We start from the raw sequence: 17,149 nt of genomic DNA, 5'->3' as shown, positions 1-17,149 counted from the left end.
TATATATATATATATATATACTGAGTTAAACATCTGAATAAAAGATTAATATTACCATTTAAAAAATGAAACTGGATTTTAATTTCTCTTCTTGGAATAAAATGTCATGATTTCATATGCCAATGGCAAGTAAAATTATAAGATGCAAAAAAAAATCTAACAAGTCACAGAAATGGAAAGGAAACTCTGCTTTGGGTATAGTGATTTTGAGGGGGCTAATACATGGAAGAAATTTTAGGAGAGACCAACATTTAAATAGCTTCTTCAAAACTAAAAGAGACTTATACACTGTTAAACATAGAATGTTTTGTACTAGCTACGCAAATACTCTTTTTAGAGTCTCTCATTCTTTTCTAGAAGCAAACATTCAAGTTAGAATGAGAAAATGTCAGACTCTGGAAACGGTACTTCAGAAGAATGATGACTGATCAGAATGTCTGGTCAGCATATAGCCATGTCTCATTCATCTGATGCAATAGAATAAGAAACTTCTCAAATGAAGTACATTTGTGAAAAAAGAAACAAATTTAGAAAAAAGCTTGTCCAATGCAGAATGGTGGTATTCCTTAATCCACCCCTTCCTCTCTTTTAATCTTAATATTTAAAATTCCCTACTTTAGGAAGGAAGGAGGGCTGAATGAAAGAAGGTAAAGGAAGTAGCCAAAGAACATATATGCATAATCAATGGACACAAACAACAGTGTGGTGATGGCCAGAGGGAAGAGGGGGCAGGGGCTGGATGGGGTGGGCAAAAGGTAGGAAAATGAGGACATCTATGATAGTGTCAACAATAAAAATAAAGTTAAAAAAAACCCTCTACTTTAACATTAGAATTTGATTGTGGTAATACTTTCTTATTTGTGTTTGGCACATTTCATTTGAATCTTCAGAGACTTGTGCCAGAGAACAAAAATTCTTAGTTCTCAAATCTCTTCTCTCTTTAAAGTGTCTTTGCCAGCTCAGATGGGAAGAAGCTAAATTGAATTCAGTTGGTGATTCAGTTGGTGATAATGACGCAATTCAATAAATTATAGCTCTCTGTTCTTTCATCTCACCCCACCTCTAGTTCTGACATTTCTTTTTAAAGCCTTTGGTAAGGAAGAACTCTGAAAAATGAAATTATGAGTTCTGAAGACAGCATTAAGAAAGGACCTTCTGTTTTAGGTGCAACCTGGAAGCCTAGTGTCAAACATATATCTATTGGCAGCATGTGTACAAGAACAAAAAAGTCAAAATAGCGACATCACTGATGCATTTATATCAAGTATGGGGAGATCACACACATTTGTGCTGGGTATGGCACCAAAAGGTACACTGCCCCACGTCCAGCTGGCGTGGCTCAGTGGTTGAGTGTCTACCTATGAACCAGGTCATGGTTCGATTCCCAGTCAGGACACATGCCCGGGTTGCAGGCTCGATCTCCAGTGTGGGGCATGCAGGAGGCAGTCAATCAGTGATTCTCTTTCATCATTGATGTTTCTCTCTCTCTCCCTTTCCCTTTCTCTCTGAAATCAATAAATATATATATATATTTTTTAAAAGGTACACTGCCCCAGTTACTAGAGCTTGGAGAAGATCTGGGTCCCAGATTTATCACTCAAGAGCTATGTGACCTCAGACAAGATAATTTAATTTCTCTGCTTCTCACTTTCCTCTTCTATGAAATGGGGATGAGATACTTCTTGTAAGGTGGTTGAGAAGAATAAATGATGCAATGTAGGAAAAGTGCTTAATAAGTATTCCCAAAATGTTATTTGATACTGGTTCTCATCATCATCATCTGGATTATCCCTCTTACTTCTTTTTTCCCAACACAGTTCCCCAGAGGGACACAAGTAGGGAAACTGCCTCTGTCCTGCCGGGACCTAGAGTGAATAGTAAGCACAAGTAACAGCAGTGCCAGGTCACTCTAAACTCCAAGATGGGTGGGAGTCTCCTCCATTTCCCTCTGATGCCTGCATTTCTAGAGGGTGGAAGAGAAGCAAACACTAGCTTGGTTTGCCTCTCTGGCACTTAGAGGAAGAATGGAAGATTAAGCAGAACCAACTCTCAGCTCATAAGCTTGCAGTCAGCCCAACAGATCAGCTAATATCTGAAGAAGTTTAAAAAGTGAATTATTTCCCCTCCTGTGGCGACGGTCTTCTGTAAAAAGCAATGAAGCATGTTACTTGATGAAGAGAAGACTTTTGTTTCCTGTACTTTTAATAAAAATTTTCAGCAAATGTCAAGGAAAAATGAAGAATTTAAACTTATTTTAGTAAAAAAGAATTGGTTCTCATTTTTCCATCTATGATGGGAGATTCTAGAAGTTGTAGAAAGGAGGTTGAAAGTGCTTATTATGAACAATATGCTATCATTATATTCTGTAGTATGCAGTAAGTTATAAGATTATGCATTTTGTGGTATAGCTTACTAAAGTTCTAAGTGTCTAAGGATAGTGCATATGTTAAGATTTAAAACCTTTTAACAATGTTCCCTCCCCCAAGTCCTGCAAATGTTTTCTTCCTCCCAACCCAATTAGGTAGAGTTATCTACCATCTCAATGTATGCAGCCAGGTTTAAAGGTAGATTCAGTATTTCTGATGAATTAGGACCTCTGATGTTTGCTCAACAGATGTTCACATTCAAGGCTCAACACAACCTGCTCCAAATCCACATTTCCAGCTTTATTTCTCCAAGTTCCCCACCACAAAACCTTTCCTCCCAGTCAGTCTATTTTTAATCCCCACAATATAAAACAAGTATTTCTATTTCTAATTTTTTGCTAGGATCCTTTTTCCTCTTCCTTTTCTTCTGCCTGTCCTTTGAGACATATTTCAGATTGTGTCATTCATTCATTCATTCATTCATTCATTCAGTAAATAGAGACCAAAGGCCTACCATACACGAGGCACTCATAAAGGAATCCTGAGAAAATAGGGGCAGTAAGTCAGGGCTAGTTCCTGTCTTCATGAACTTTATTTATTTATTTATTTATTTATTATTATTTTTTTAAAATATATTTTATTGATATTTCACAGAGAGGAAGGGAGAGGGATAGAGAGCTAGAAACATCGATGAGAGAGAAACATCGATCAGCTGCCTCCTGCACACCTCCCACTGGGGATGTGCCCGCAACCAAGGTACATGCCCTTGACCGGAATCGAACCCGGGACCCTTCAGTCCGCAGGCCGACGCTCTATCCACTGAGCCAAACCGGTTTCAGCATGAACTTTATTTTTATATCCTACCACAAAGGATTCACCTTACACAGTGAATTAAGTCATTCATTAATTAAGATTGTGATACTTGATAAAGTTGGCAAATAGAAGAAAATGTAAAAAAAGTGGGAGAAAAACAAAGTAAGATAAATAATAGACATCAATGGAAAGGTTGAAGAAAGATAGTAGTTTTTGCAATAAATAGGTTGAATTCCCCTATCAAAAGAAACAAACTTTCCATGTTAGGTTTAGAAACTCAGCTGGGTGGTATTCCCTGGAAACATCTAAGTAAACATAAGATAACAAAAGGGACATTATTCACAATCTCCACAAATATCATAAATGATTTCATAATAAGGCTAATAAGAAATATGTAAGATCTTAAGATTAAAAGCTACAAAATTTTACTGAAGGACATAAAAATACCTAAATAAATGAAGAACTGTTTGATTTCCTTGGATGCAAGGTGCACTATTGTAAAGACATTAAATCTCCCTAAATTAACACTTTACACTTGATCTTAGCCAAAAGGCCGAGAAGCGATGCCTAAATTAACACTTTAAATGTAATTCAAATCAATATTTCAACAGGAATTTTTAATGAAACCTCATTACAGAACACATAGAAAGAAATAAAACATAGATTATTTAAGAAAACTTAAAACAAAAACCATCAAGAGGGCCTTATTCTATAGCAAAATGGCTTGCCCTGAGGAAAGGAGCTTGGGAAGAAAATCTGTTTCAGCTTTGCACTGTCAAAGCAATACCTGATGAATTAGGGACCTCTGGAAACCTAAAATATCTACCTAACTGCTTTAATACTTCAAGGTAGATCCAAAGAATAAAGCACTATGTAGGAAAAATCATGACACACATGAACATTCATTGACATTGGAAAGATATTCCTAAAATATTATAAAGTTTTTTAAAACAGAAAAAATATTTTTATTTCTACCTTTAAAAATCTTTAGAAATGTGTATTTACTGGGTTAATATCTATGAAGCTAGAATTATGACTATATTTTATTTTACTTTTACTTTCAAATTTTTCATCAATAAACTATATTAATTATAAAATACAATTGAAATGGAAAAAATACATAATATTAAAAGAAAAATGATACTGAACAATTTTATGTAAATTAGTTAATTAGAATGGACCTACATTTGTGTCCCTGTAATAATATGGGATTTTGTGAATTATATTATAGTGATAGTTTTATATATATTTGATATTTCAGTCATCTTCATAGTCCTCTCTAGTTTAAAAATTCAGACAGGAACTGCAATATATACCAATATCCACTAGAGGGCAATATATGGCTTTGTAAATGGATGTCTCTTCATAGAAACTGAAAATGTTTAATACTCAAGAGATTTATTTAATGTTCTCCAAAAACACAGAGAAAAGAGATTAGCTCATTCCTCATACTGAGGTCATGATTGAAACTTATAAAGAGAAAGCAGATGTTTTTAACCTCTTTGTTTTAGACCCACAGGTATTGTGTCAGAATTGTTAGGACATTCTGTTAAGGGGTTACTGGCAGAGTGGGTTATTTCATAACAAGGAAGTAAACACAGAATGATTTGCATGGGGTCCAATTCTAATTGAGGCAATACAGCACCCCAAAAACCCTTCTCATCAATCAAATGTACCAAGTCAGTCATGCTTAAACTTTTCATCATAAAGTGCCTATATATTCCATCTTATTCCTCCACTAAAAAAGAAAAGAAAAAATGTATTTCTTTTTCAGCATGATACATTTTTTTTCAGATGTTGTCAGCATTATCCTTTTTAATAGTAAGACTAAATTATCCTCATTTTTAAAGTTATGACTATTCAAAAAATGTAAAGAATCTAAAAATCATCTTTAAGCAATAACCAATGTAAAAATGTTTCTGTCAAACTATTTTTGGTTGATTAAAAAATATAGATGCATTTTTTTATTTTTAAGTTTAAAATTTGTTTGAAATCTTTCATATTAATAAATATATTATCATATTAATGATCACTAGCATTCAATTGTCTAATTGTCCACAGGTAAATATTTACCAAATGTATACAGTGTACTGAGGCAACATACTTTAACTGAATGTCTGCCCTTCCGGACAACACTCTTCTTCACAAAACTGACAGAAATAGCTCCATTTAAAGATGACTAATGATTAGAGAGGGACCTGCGCAGAGAAATGGAGAAAGACAACAAAACATAACAGAACCTAGCAAATGAACTGATGAGAAATATATATTAGAAAAATATTGCCACAAAGCAGAATAGTTCAACGAACACTCAGGCAATGACCTGAAAACAGTGAAGAATTATAAGACCTCTTTGAAACAGTATCTCAAGGAAGGGAACAAAAGGAACACTTTTGAAAACTACATGGGTGACATGGAGAGAAGACTAGAAAAGTAAAGTTAAAAAATAATGCAAGGACCAAAGATGAAAATGAGTTGAGACAAAATGGCAGATATGGGAGGGAGATACTTTATATTTTTTAAGATATTCTGAGATCATAATAAATGGCCCAGAAATAATTCCTCAAGTATTAGAAGAAAACTTAGCTGAAAATAAAGGGAAAGCTGAATTTTCAAGTAAAAAAATGGAATAACATGCCCCTGCAAAAATGACACAAAATTATTATGTCTTTATGAAATTACTAGACTCAAAGATGAACAAATAAAGGTACCTCCAAAATAAAGTATCTCTGAAAGTCTAAAAGTAAAAAGGATGTACCAGATAAATGTAATGCAGATATATTATGAATAAAATAAAATTATATCAAAAATCATAAAGCAAAAATTGCCCCCCAAACCCCAGAAAGATATAAAGAAATACAATACTAGTAGGAGGATTAAGCTATCTCTCTCAGCCCAATACAGTTCAAGTACTCAAAAAAATATAGATAGATAGATAGATAGATAGATAGATAGATATACATATGATCTAAATAAAATTATTTTTGGAAGGCCCTTAAACATATCTCAGGTGTTATGGTTTATATGTCACTAATACAAATATTGATGAATACTTTCCAAATGCAATGTTGAAGGATCTCTCTTCAGACACAAAACTATGTAGCTTTTAAAAATTGGAATATGTAGCCCTGGTCAGTGTTGCTCAGTTGATAGGAGTGTTGTCATGTACACCAAAAGGTTGTGGGTTCGACTCCTGGTCAGGGCACATAAATAGCTTTCGGGTTCAAACTCAGGTTGGGGCAAGTGGGAGAGGCAACTGATCAATGTTTCTCTCACACTGATCTATCTCTCTTTCTTCACCTCTCTTTTTAAAAAAAATCAATAAAAATGTCCTCGATGAGAATTTTAAAAAAATTGGAATATGTAATTTACAGCACAACTGAATATACTGACCAATAACTGTTTTAGTAAAATGTTACAGTATGTTATTTAATAGTCTTGAAATCAACCCAGTTATTACAGACTCCTTGGCAATAAATTATCCTACTTTAAAGTGACTTTGGCAACAGTCTAGAAGTAGACTCACAAAAGAGATCTTTGAAATTAGTGTTCTAATTTGCCTATGGCTACATAATAAATATTTCAATCCCTTCTATATTATTACCTCACACTGTACTAGAAAAGAAGCTATATTGTTACTGGGTGGTAGAACTGATATTTAAGGAACAGCAAGTTACTTTCAAGATGTAATAAGCAGCAATTTTCTTCCTCGGAGAACAATTTCTATTACAGTTCTAAATCTCTGATCTATAAATTATATTTAATACCAATTTTCTTTCTAATAGTGGCATAAAAGGCCATTCCTCAATCAACTTCACTGTCAACTTTAGTCATGCAACAAGTCAAAAGCTCCAGGCACGTCAATATTCACAGCCATTCCCACACGACCCAAGACCTTGCCCACTGGCGCCAGGCTCTGCCTTATTTTAACTTATGGCTTCAAGGCAAGATGGGGTGTCCTCTAGAAGTCAATGGCTTTGACGTGTCAGGCTCAATTAGACAAAATGAAAGGAGGAAAATTAGTGAAACCTGACAGAGGTGGAGGCAAAGCGAACCACAGGAAAGCATTCCTTAAGAATCTAGGTGATGGGGAAACCTATGGAGACAGAAAGTAGATGGCAGCTTGTTTAGGGTTAGGGGTAGGGATGGGATGGAGGGACACAGGTGACAGCTTTAGGATATGGGGTTTCTTTTTGGGGGTGATTAAAATGGTCCAAAATTGAGGATGGGAATAGTTGCAAATATTGGTGAATATATTACATAGCATTGAAATGTACATTTTAAAAATGAATTAATTGTATGGTATGTGAATTATATCTTAAAGCTGTTTTTAAAAAAAGAGGGGAGAAGCTAGGTAAAAGGTGAGCCAACAATTCCCAAGCAGGGAGGAGCATGAGGCTCTTCCTCAAGAGCAATCCAAGATGAGGTTCGCCAGGGGTTCACATAATCAATGCTTGTGTCAGAAAAACCTTCTTTTCTCAGGGGCTCACAAAGAGGTTGCTCTTCTTGCAGGCTAAACTACTGAGCATCCATCAGAATGATTTACTTCTTAGAGGCAGGAGCAATAAGAAAAGCGTTCAACTCTTAACTGGTTAAGGAAAAATTCCGTTTTGTGTTTCAGTTTGACCAAGACTAATACAGTGAACCAGAACGTTGTATCAGTTTATAAAACATGCCAATCAGTAGGTTCCATACTATACCCTTTGCTAAGAGAGTTAAGCTGAATTCTTGCTCTTTCAAAAAAAATAAATAAATAAAAATCCCATTCCCTGAAGTAAACAGCACAGGCTGAGACTCACAGTTCACGATGTCACCTTGAAGCAGCAGAATCTGAGGAACCGGCATTGTGAGCACAATAATGTCAAACTGCTCAGGGGAGCCCGTTTCCTTGGAGACTTCCCACTTTTCATTTCTCAGGTTGATCTGGGTCACACATTGTCTGAAATAGATATCAGCACCTGTTCCAAGAGCAAAATCATGTTCACATAAGCAGAATTTTTTATACAAATAAATGGGGAGAGAAGGGTTGCCAATTGGCTCCATTCAGGTGAATAAAATGGTGCAGTTTGTCCTCTACAGCCCCTGGGGTCCCCTTTCTTTACTTTCTTCCTCATTTAGGGGGAATTCCTCTCCACCTGTCACACTTGGACCTGCCTATCAATGTCTGTTCTGAGTGTGTGTGGGGTGGGAAATACTATTACAATTAATAAGGATAGTAACCATAGCTATTTTTTTTTATTAAGCATCTACTATATGTCAAGACTATGCCAAGCACTTAATATACATACCAATTAATTTCACAGGTAAGGAAACAGATTCAGAAATGGCATACCATAATTTAAAGCTGCATCCCTCTCACTTTGAGCTCATTATCATTGTAGAGCAAGTATATATTTTAGTAAAGGTGTTAATTCTTCTCTCTAATAACTGCAAGAAAGAGCACCACGCCCTATTAAAGGAATTATTGTCCCCTATTAAACCTGAAAAAGGTCTCTGTAAGAGAAATCCAAGTATTCATCAATGGATCGATTATCTTCATTAAGAAGAATTAAGAGAAATATAAGCTAGAATATCCTCTCATTGCATGTTCCTTCTTTGTACTTGTCACAAAGGTATTTTAATAATTATTAGAGTAATTATTTGATTAATATTTTCTTCCCTTTTAGTCAGTAATTAAGTTTGTTTTGTTTCAATATATAGCATATAGCATATATAGTATAATACTTGGCACATACTAGTGTTTAATCAATATTTATTTAAGATGGTGATTTTCTTTTAAAAAATATATTCTTATTATTTCAGAGAGGAAGGGAGAAGGAGAAAGAGATAGAAACATCGATGAACTGAGAGAATATTGATCGGCTGCCTCCTGCACGCCCCCTGCTGGGGATCAAACCCGCAACCCGGGCATGTGCCTGTGACCAGAATTGAACCTGGGAACCTTCAGTCTGCAGGCCAATGCTCTGTCCACTGAGCCAAACCGGCTAGGGCTAAGATGGTGATTTTCAACCTTTTTCGTCTCATGCACTAATTACTAAAATTTTGTAGCACACCAGAAAAAAATATTTTTACCGATCTGAAAAAAGAAAAATTACGGGTATAATTTTGATTCATTCACATAAGATGGCTATTGTTGTGTTGGCTATTGTCATTTCTTTATTTGACAATCTAAAGGAAAAGAATTGCATGTTTTAAAAAAAAAATCTTGTGGCACACTGGTTGAAAATCACTGGTTAAGAATTATGAATCAGAAACTGAAAGATAAAATATAATTAAATCGGTGAGTCTCTTTGGTACCCTAGCATTCACTTCACATTCCAGTTTTTAGAAAATTTAGATTTAAAAACAAATTCACTTTTTTTCAGCCTCAGGAATAGAAAGGAAAGATGTGAAAAATGAAATGAGGAAAAAAGCACACTGAAAGGGAAACCTCATGCTACCAGCCAAGAAACATCCTGTTAAGTCCAACCTTGGCCATGAAACTTTCTTTTTGTTGCTTTTCCAACTCAAGGTGATCCTTCTCATCTAAGACATCCTTTGTATCACTCATTCAAAATTTCTCTTTGCTATAGGTATGTCTTATCTACCCAGAATCTTCTAGGCTTCTCCATGTCAGGTCTCCAGATCTCATATACCTTTACATCTTTCACAGTCCCTTAAATAATGCTGCAGTGTAGTAAAAACTCAAATTTTTAAAGCAAATGCAAATTAGCACCATTCTGTTCAAAGATTGGAGCAAGGGCTTATAAACACTACTTCAGCTGGCCTGGAGGTTTCTCTAAGGCCCCTGCTTAGGAAGGCACAAAAGCCGGAGCTTTCAACTCAACAACCATCATCTCCTTTACTCCAACCTGAGCAGCTCCATTTCAATCCATTCTATTTATTTAGGATGTCTCACCCCCAACTTACTTGCCTCACTCTGGTCCTGGTCCTGCCTGACCTCAATGAAGTCAACAAATTTTATATTTTATTCAGTTGTGTCTTCACATAATATTCCCTTTGACAGGAGCATACTTGGTTATTAGTGCTGGTGAATATATGGGTGCGTAAGGGAACTGAAGTCCACTGACCTAGAAATTCTGCATATCCAGCCTTGCACCTGTATCCCAATGGCCCCAAAGTGTTCTGCACTTGGGAACTTGTTAGAAATATACATTCTCAGGCCCCAACCCAGACCTATTAAATCAGAATCTCTGGGGATCAGGCCCAGCAGTCTATATTAAACATCCTCCCGCCCCCACAGGCTTAATAATGCACACTAAAGTGTGAGAACCTTTGGCATAGATGACAGACCCAAATCCAACACCACAACTGGCAAAATCACCCCAAAAGGAGTATCTATCTCAAGAAGGAGTATCTATCTCAAGAGGTAGGGGGTGATAGTATAACCATTCCTACAAACCAGGAAGTTCTCCTTTCCTACTACTAGGAGTGAAGTTTCTGGGAAAGTAGCTTTTCCTTATGGAAGTAATTACTAACTTTCCAAAGGACCACATACTAAAATCTGTGGGCTCCGGAAACTCTCATTTTAAAACAGTTAGAGAATTACATAAAATCTCTCGAGAGTAACCTCTGAGCTTAGTAAATCTGACCATGTCTGTCTCTTGTGTAATATTCTTCAATGGCTTCCCACTGCACATAAGATAAAGTATAAAATGTTTAACATTGTTTACAAAGCCCCTTATGATCTGGCCCCTGTCTTAGTCTTGAACTTCATCTCTTATCACTTTCTCTCTCATTCATTACTCTCTAGTCATCATGACCTTTTAGTTCCTTGAATGCACCAACATGCTCCTACATTAGAACAGTTCCAACTCATGTGTCCACTGCATGCCATTATCACCATCAGCTCTTGAAGACATTAGATCCTCAGTGACGTTTTCTCAGACATGTCTCCCCCTCTCACTCCTCTGAAACTCACATTAGATTAGGCCTTCTTATTATACCCTCCCTCATAATGCTCTCACTCCTTCTTAGCACTTATTACGTCTTTGTGTGTGTATGTAATTAATGTCTTTCCTCTCTACCTCACTCTACATTAACAAAGGCAGGAACCACGTCTCTTATTTACCACTGTTTACCCAGCACATAATATTTAATAAATGTTTAAAAAAATATGCGGATAGCAATAACATATCAGAATATTAAGAAGGTTTAAACATTTTATAAAAGCAAACACTGGGAAAGTAGCTTTTTGTGTTTCTGTTATGTATTTATTTAATTTAATCCCCCGCCTTCCTCCATTTTAGAGAAAATCTAAATTCATTTTCCTACTATAATTTCCTACAAATAGGTTTTAGGGAATAGCAGTTCAGAACTGATCAAACGACACCTGAAGAGATGTGAACAATGTCTAACTAAATGTACTGCTTGAGAGAGAAAGAATAGATAGATAGATAGATAGATAGATAGATAGATTTATTATAAACATAGACCAAACATGGTATAGAACGGCTTACGTAAAAAATGCCATGTGTATTTTTAAAAAGAATAAATATAAACATGTATGAATAGAAAATAGAGACAGCCATGTAGAGTGATAGCTGTATAAACATTCTCTGGAAGCACACCTTGGAAACTATTAGTGGTTACTTTAGCAGAAGAAAACTAGCTATTGAGTGGTGAATAAGAGAACATCTACTTTATAACTTTCTTTGAAGTATTAATATCTGATTATGTGTATAACTTTTGTTTTAAAGTGCTAATTTTAAAGGAAGGCAGAGAAAATCCTAATCCCACCTGATTCTTTCAAGTAATGCTTAATAATTGAAGAAACTCCTTGAGGTGCCACAAAGTTACAGTCTCCTGCTTTCATCACCGTTCCTTCAATAGGAGAGGTCAGAGGCTTCAAAATGCCATGAGCTAGCAGTTCATCATAAAAACTGAAATAAATCAACATATATTACATAATGGTATTCTATAATCAGCTCTAACATACCGTATTCTCTTGCAAGAATTCTTAAGAGATTATAATACTAAATAATAATCAGATGTTGTCCTATGGTCAACTCAACATGTTTTGTGTTAATAACATTTGCAATTCAAGTGAAGAACAGAAATGTCTTGAGAAGCCATAAATCTTTTGCTGACATTAAGCAAAGGCCCATTTTCTTGTCCATTTCAGGAGTCATGTCAGTAAAGACAAACAAAAAGGTATTCCGTACAACAGTTTTAAATTGGTTACGATTGACTTCCATCACAGCTATCTTGTCCTCTCCCTCAACACCAGCATAGTAATTCATATTCACGAGCCCTTGCTGTGTTCCATGGAATATCTCATCTGATCTTCACAAGGACCCTAGGAGGCATGTATTGACAGTTTTCCCATTTTACTTAGGTTAACCTTTTACTGCTAATACTATGAAAATGATAATGGCATAACAATGTCACTATGCTACAAGAAGCAAAGTTTAACCCTGTCAGAAACGGGTGGTTTGTGTTTTCACATCACACAGCAAATTCCACCCCTCAGGAGCTCACCTTTGGTGCTTTTGGGCATAGTGGGGAGTGCGCGTGATGTACTGGGCGCCCAGGTCCACGGTGCTCTGTGGATTGTGAGGGCTGCTGGTGGTGGCCATTCTTCCCCCTTGAATTCACCCACAGGAAAAGGTCTCTGCGTTAGAATGAACCTTGTAATGCTCCTCCCTGCCTTAGAGTGAACCAGTGAAAGCTATTCACCCCCTGTTGCCCCGCATGGATTCCATTACAGCTGTCGTAGAGAACATTTTTTCTATTTTTTTTTTTTTCAGTTGAAGGTTTTGTCATCCAATATTGTCAGGAAGTAGTTAAGAGACAATTTGGTCACTGACTGTGAGGTATTTTTTAAAGGACACGTGCGGTGCATACAGTTACTAACGTGAATGAATGAATAACGTTAATGAATGAAACGTGAGAATGAATCAATCAACACCAGCTTTCCCTCTGTCAGGCAGGACTGAGAATCAGGATCCTGAACACTAGATCTCCCTAGTCTTGGTCCGTGTGCACGTTGGGATCCCCATGATCTGGGCAAAGCTGCAAGGGCACCCACAGCCCTGATGGGCGTCTGAGTATTAGCGACGGCGGAAGGCCCCAGGGCTCCGGCCTGGCACCGCCTGGGGGCCCGGCCTCGTCGCCGCCTGCCTGGCCGCCCACCCTCGCCCGGCGCCCGGCCGTTCCCGGCGGCGGAAGTCTCCGATCACGTGTCGCGGCGCAGGACCGCCCCGCTGGGGCCCGAGGAGCCCCATTTTCTTCGGGCTTTCCCCGCTGGGGCCCGCGCCACCCCAGAGGCCGGCGTCTGTGCGGCGTCTTTTTCCGCGTTCCGGCCATGAGACGACCCACCTGAGTCGCCAGCCTTGTCCCACACGGCCAGGTGGACGGGACAGGCCGCCTCCCTCCGCAGGAGCGCCGCGCACAGGCTCCCGGTCAGCCCGGCGCCCACGATCAGCACCCGCGCCATGCCCCGAGTCTCCTGCGGCGGCGGCCGGCGTGTCGCGCGTCCCCGAGCAGTCCCGCCGCCGGCCTGCAGGGGGCAGAGCGGCGCCCGGAGCTCGAGACGAGGGCTTTCCTGGGCTCCTGAAACCTGCGGGCGCCCTTGGATAAGCTGCAGACTCTGAATAATAAAACTCATGAGATCATTGTATTTGCTTACTTGACTGTCTCTTCCAAACCTGTGAACTCCTCAGAATAGACAGTGTCTCGTGTAAGATAGTCAGAAATTGTTTGATGGTGGGAGGAAGGAATAGAAAGGAAAGAAGAAATCAAAGAGACACATATCAGTTCTGTTTCTAATGTTTCTTTATCTCCAATACTTTCTTATACCCTTTCTCCACCACCAGAGCCCTAGTGGTATCTATTCCTCTATATTCTCATCTCCTACAGTGATCCGGCCGGTCATTGGTTATCTCTGCATTGAAAATGGCTGGGTTTGGGGCAAGGTAGGTGTAACTGGGATGGTCAGATGGTATGTCTGGGGATGATTAGGGAGGGAACCAAAAGGTATGATTATTTCCTTAAGATATAGTTGAATAAAATGAAATCTGTTTAAATGCATTTCATTCGTTTGATTTTTATTTGTTTAAATAGCATTCATTTTACAATTGTGTTTTATGTGCCTGGCCTTCCCTATTCTCAAGTACATGAATCTACATGGCAAGTAAATGTGCAGTATTTTAACGTCCCCAAACGACACCTTAGGTTTAGTGGAGCCTTATTCTTTTCAGCAAATAAAGAAGAAAAAGTTGAGGTTCTTTCTATATGGACAACAACTTCTATTTATCTGTTTGACTCAGTATCATTTCTTTGTGAAACTTTCTGGAGAAATAATTCTTGAATTTTAAAGAATAGTGATTTAATTTTATTCTTTCAAAAATATCGGGCAATTTCTGGTGATCACGAAGTGCTAGAGCAACTGAAAGAGGAGTACATTAAGTATAAAATCCTATAATCAGGACATTTTTAATAAATAAAAACCAGAATTGGTTGGGAACAAAGGAATTAATAGATATCTTTCTAAATGTGAGCTCCGAAGTTATTTATCATTCCATTGTTCCCAGCAGACTAATTCAGAAACGAAAATTTCCAATTCTTTAGAATTCTGCCAATTAACCTTCTGATTGTCCCAGTGCAGATAGCATCCCTTGGTTTCCCTCAATGTTTCTCTGGATAAGTGAAGAGTCTAATCTTCTGATTTCCTCCAAAGCACAGAATTTCCAGTCAAATTGTTAACCAACTAATTCAAGATCTATAGACTCTTGAACCCCAACTGCCTCCTCTGCTAAACATTTTACTTAACTTCTGTGGTTTTGAAAATCTGAGCCTTTTGATATTGGGAAAACTCATGGGATGTTACATTAAGTCAAAATAAGAAGCAAATTTATAAGCAGAGTTTGGAGATTGATCTCTAATTATTATTATTTTTTTCTTGGTGAGTGAACTATTTACAACTGCTAGGTTTATATCAGCATGGAATTATATCTGAGGCCTAGTTTTGTACGCTCAAAAAATTCTTGACAAAGATGACTTCAATGGAACAAAGGTCCTGAGTCCTCTGTCACCTATTTCTGCTCCCAATCAGGAAAACAATTTTTTTAAGTGTAAAGTTTGGAATGACTAAATATTGTTCTGCTTGAAGCTATAAAATATTCATGTTTGCTTTTGATAGTAGTCAAGTTCATGTGAGAAAAAAGGTTTCAGGTACTAATCTCATTTGATTATAAAATACATGATCTATAAGTATTAAGTAGATGAAACTATCTTTTTGAGATTAATGACTGTTAGCTGAATTGTGTCTCCCCTCCACCAAATCCATATGTTGAAGTCCTTAACTCTGAGTGGGACTTAAGTTAAATGAAGTCATTAGGGTGGTCCCTAATCCAATATGAAGGGAAGACAATGTGATGACTCCGGAAGGAGACAATTGTCTGCAGGCCAAAGAAAGAGGCTTCAGGAAAAAATCAACCAGGCTGACACCTCGAACGTCTAGCCTCCTGAACTGTGAGAAAATAAATTTCTATAGTTTAAGCCACCCAGTCTGTGATACTTTGCAATGGTAACCTTAGTAAACTAATACGGTGACATTCTCTGCTCCAGAGAACCCCAGTAGCCCAGAAGGTGAACTATGTCTATAATCTGAAGCTCTGCTCTTACTTGGAGCCTATGGAAATGTGCATATCTTTAGCCAGTGACTATACCTGAGCTGATTTTCTAATTTGTAAATTGAAGATGATACTGGCTATCTCACAGGTTGGCTCCAAAGATTACACATTACAATTCAAGTAAAAATGCATATAACATGCAAGTGTTATTTAAAACTAATGGAATCTTAATACTTTTAGTCTGTTGGACCCACTCTGGGCATCACATTAGCCAAAGATACCTTTGTTTCTCAGGCTTCTGTCATATAGTAGATATTGACTAGGGTAGCAGATTCTATTTATAAATTCTTAGAACATCCACAAGTTTTCTCCCCAAAATAGTTCTTCATAATTCTATCCTAATACCTCTATCTCTTAGCCAAAACCTCCTTGCTCCCCTTGCCTCCATTGTGGTAGAGACTCATAAATTTGCCTTACCCAAGTGTTGGTGATAGGAGAGGAGGGGCAGGGTCAGAATTTAGCAGGATTAGGGCTGGAACCTGTTCAATCTGAGATCAACATCCTTATCTCTAGACCTGTGGGATCAATTCAGGACCAACGGGCCAGATCAGGACTGGTCTTTGTCTAGAAATTCTAAAACACACCTATCTTTGTTTCTTCAAAAGAGTCAACAAAGCAGATCTGATTTCAATCATGCATTTTACTGTTTTCTTAAAGATTAGGAAAAAAAATATTGTCTCTCCCCTAATCTTAGTCTGTGTGTAGGTCACCAAACTTGCCAGGTATGGTAGGACTACTGTTATGGATTTTTATATTTTACTAACATATATGCAAGTGGTCTTTTTTCTAGAAGCTATGGATTTTAAAGCCAACTCACTTTTACTGCTACTGCTGATATTAATAAAATACACATTCTCTCCTAGTAAAGCCTGGTTTTACAAAAACCTAATGTTGCTTTTAAGTATGATTATTTGTGAAAACTCTTTTCTTCCTTTGTATTCACTTAGCCTACTCCTGCACAGTGCCAAGTGACTGACAGATAGGAAAAGGCCACCCTCTGATCCTAAGGATGCAGCAACTTATGCTATCAAATCCATAACCTCATTCACCTTCTGCCTCTGCCTCCTACAATCAATTTGGTTTTGATCTGGGGACATGGAGCATTTTGGGACATTTACTATAAATTATTGACACAATGAAAAAAAAGCTTACTACTACATACAAAGCTCTGGGTTTTACTGGCAGTGGAACTATTTTTTTTTTCCTTAGTGGTATCTTTCTTATTCTTTCACCATATTCCTTAAGTTTTACTAGAGAAGGAGTTACTCACCTTGGAAATGCACAGACCTAAGTGCATGCACAATTCCATAGGCCCCAGGTAATAAACATCTGTCC

The 17,149-nt window shown here is 37.5% G+C and overlaps 1 protein-coding gene across 8 annotated transcripts in view; it reads right to left on the bottom strand.

The window, feature by feature from the left end:
• Window positions 1-13,676, bottom strand: part of RNLS (renalase, FAD dependent amine oxidase) — a 318,654-nt gene extending 304,978 nt beyond the window's left edge. For 5 of the 8 annotated variants that reach the window (XR_013961612.1, XR_013961613.1, XR_013961614.1 and 2 more), the window contains exons 1-4: window positions 13,500-13,669; window positions 12,660-12,765; window positions 11,919-12,061; window positions 7,979-8,137 (exon numbers count right to left, since the gene is read on the bottom strand). Coding sequence is in view for 5 of the 8 variants with exons in the window: in XM_080687541.1 (XP_080543667.1) it covers window positions 7,979-8,137; window positions 11,919-12,061; window positions 12,660-12,765; window positions 13,500-13,617 (526 nt within the window). In the remaining 3 variants the exon portion in view is untranslated. Of the gene's footprint in view, window positions 1-7,978; window positions 8,138-11,918; window positions 12,062-12,659; window positions 12,793-13,499 lie in introns of all 8 variants that reach the window. The other 3 variants (XM_080687540.1, XM_080687543.1, XM_080687544.1) reach the window with 3 other exon arrangements.
• Between the last annotated feature and the right edge of the window lie 3,473 nt (window positions 13,677-17,149).

This window comes from Plecotus auritus (assembly GCF_963455305.1).
Source record: "Plecotus auritus genome assembly, chromosome: 9".
NCBI classification, from domain to species: Eukaryota; Metazoa; Chordata; class Mammalia; order Chiroptera; family Vespertilionidae; genus Plecotus; species Plecotus auritus.
The sequence above is the reverse complement of the archived record's forward strand: the minus strand, read 5'-3'. Positions and strand labels throughout refer to the sequence as shown.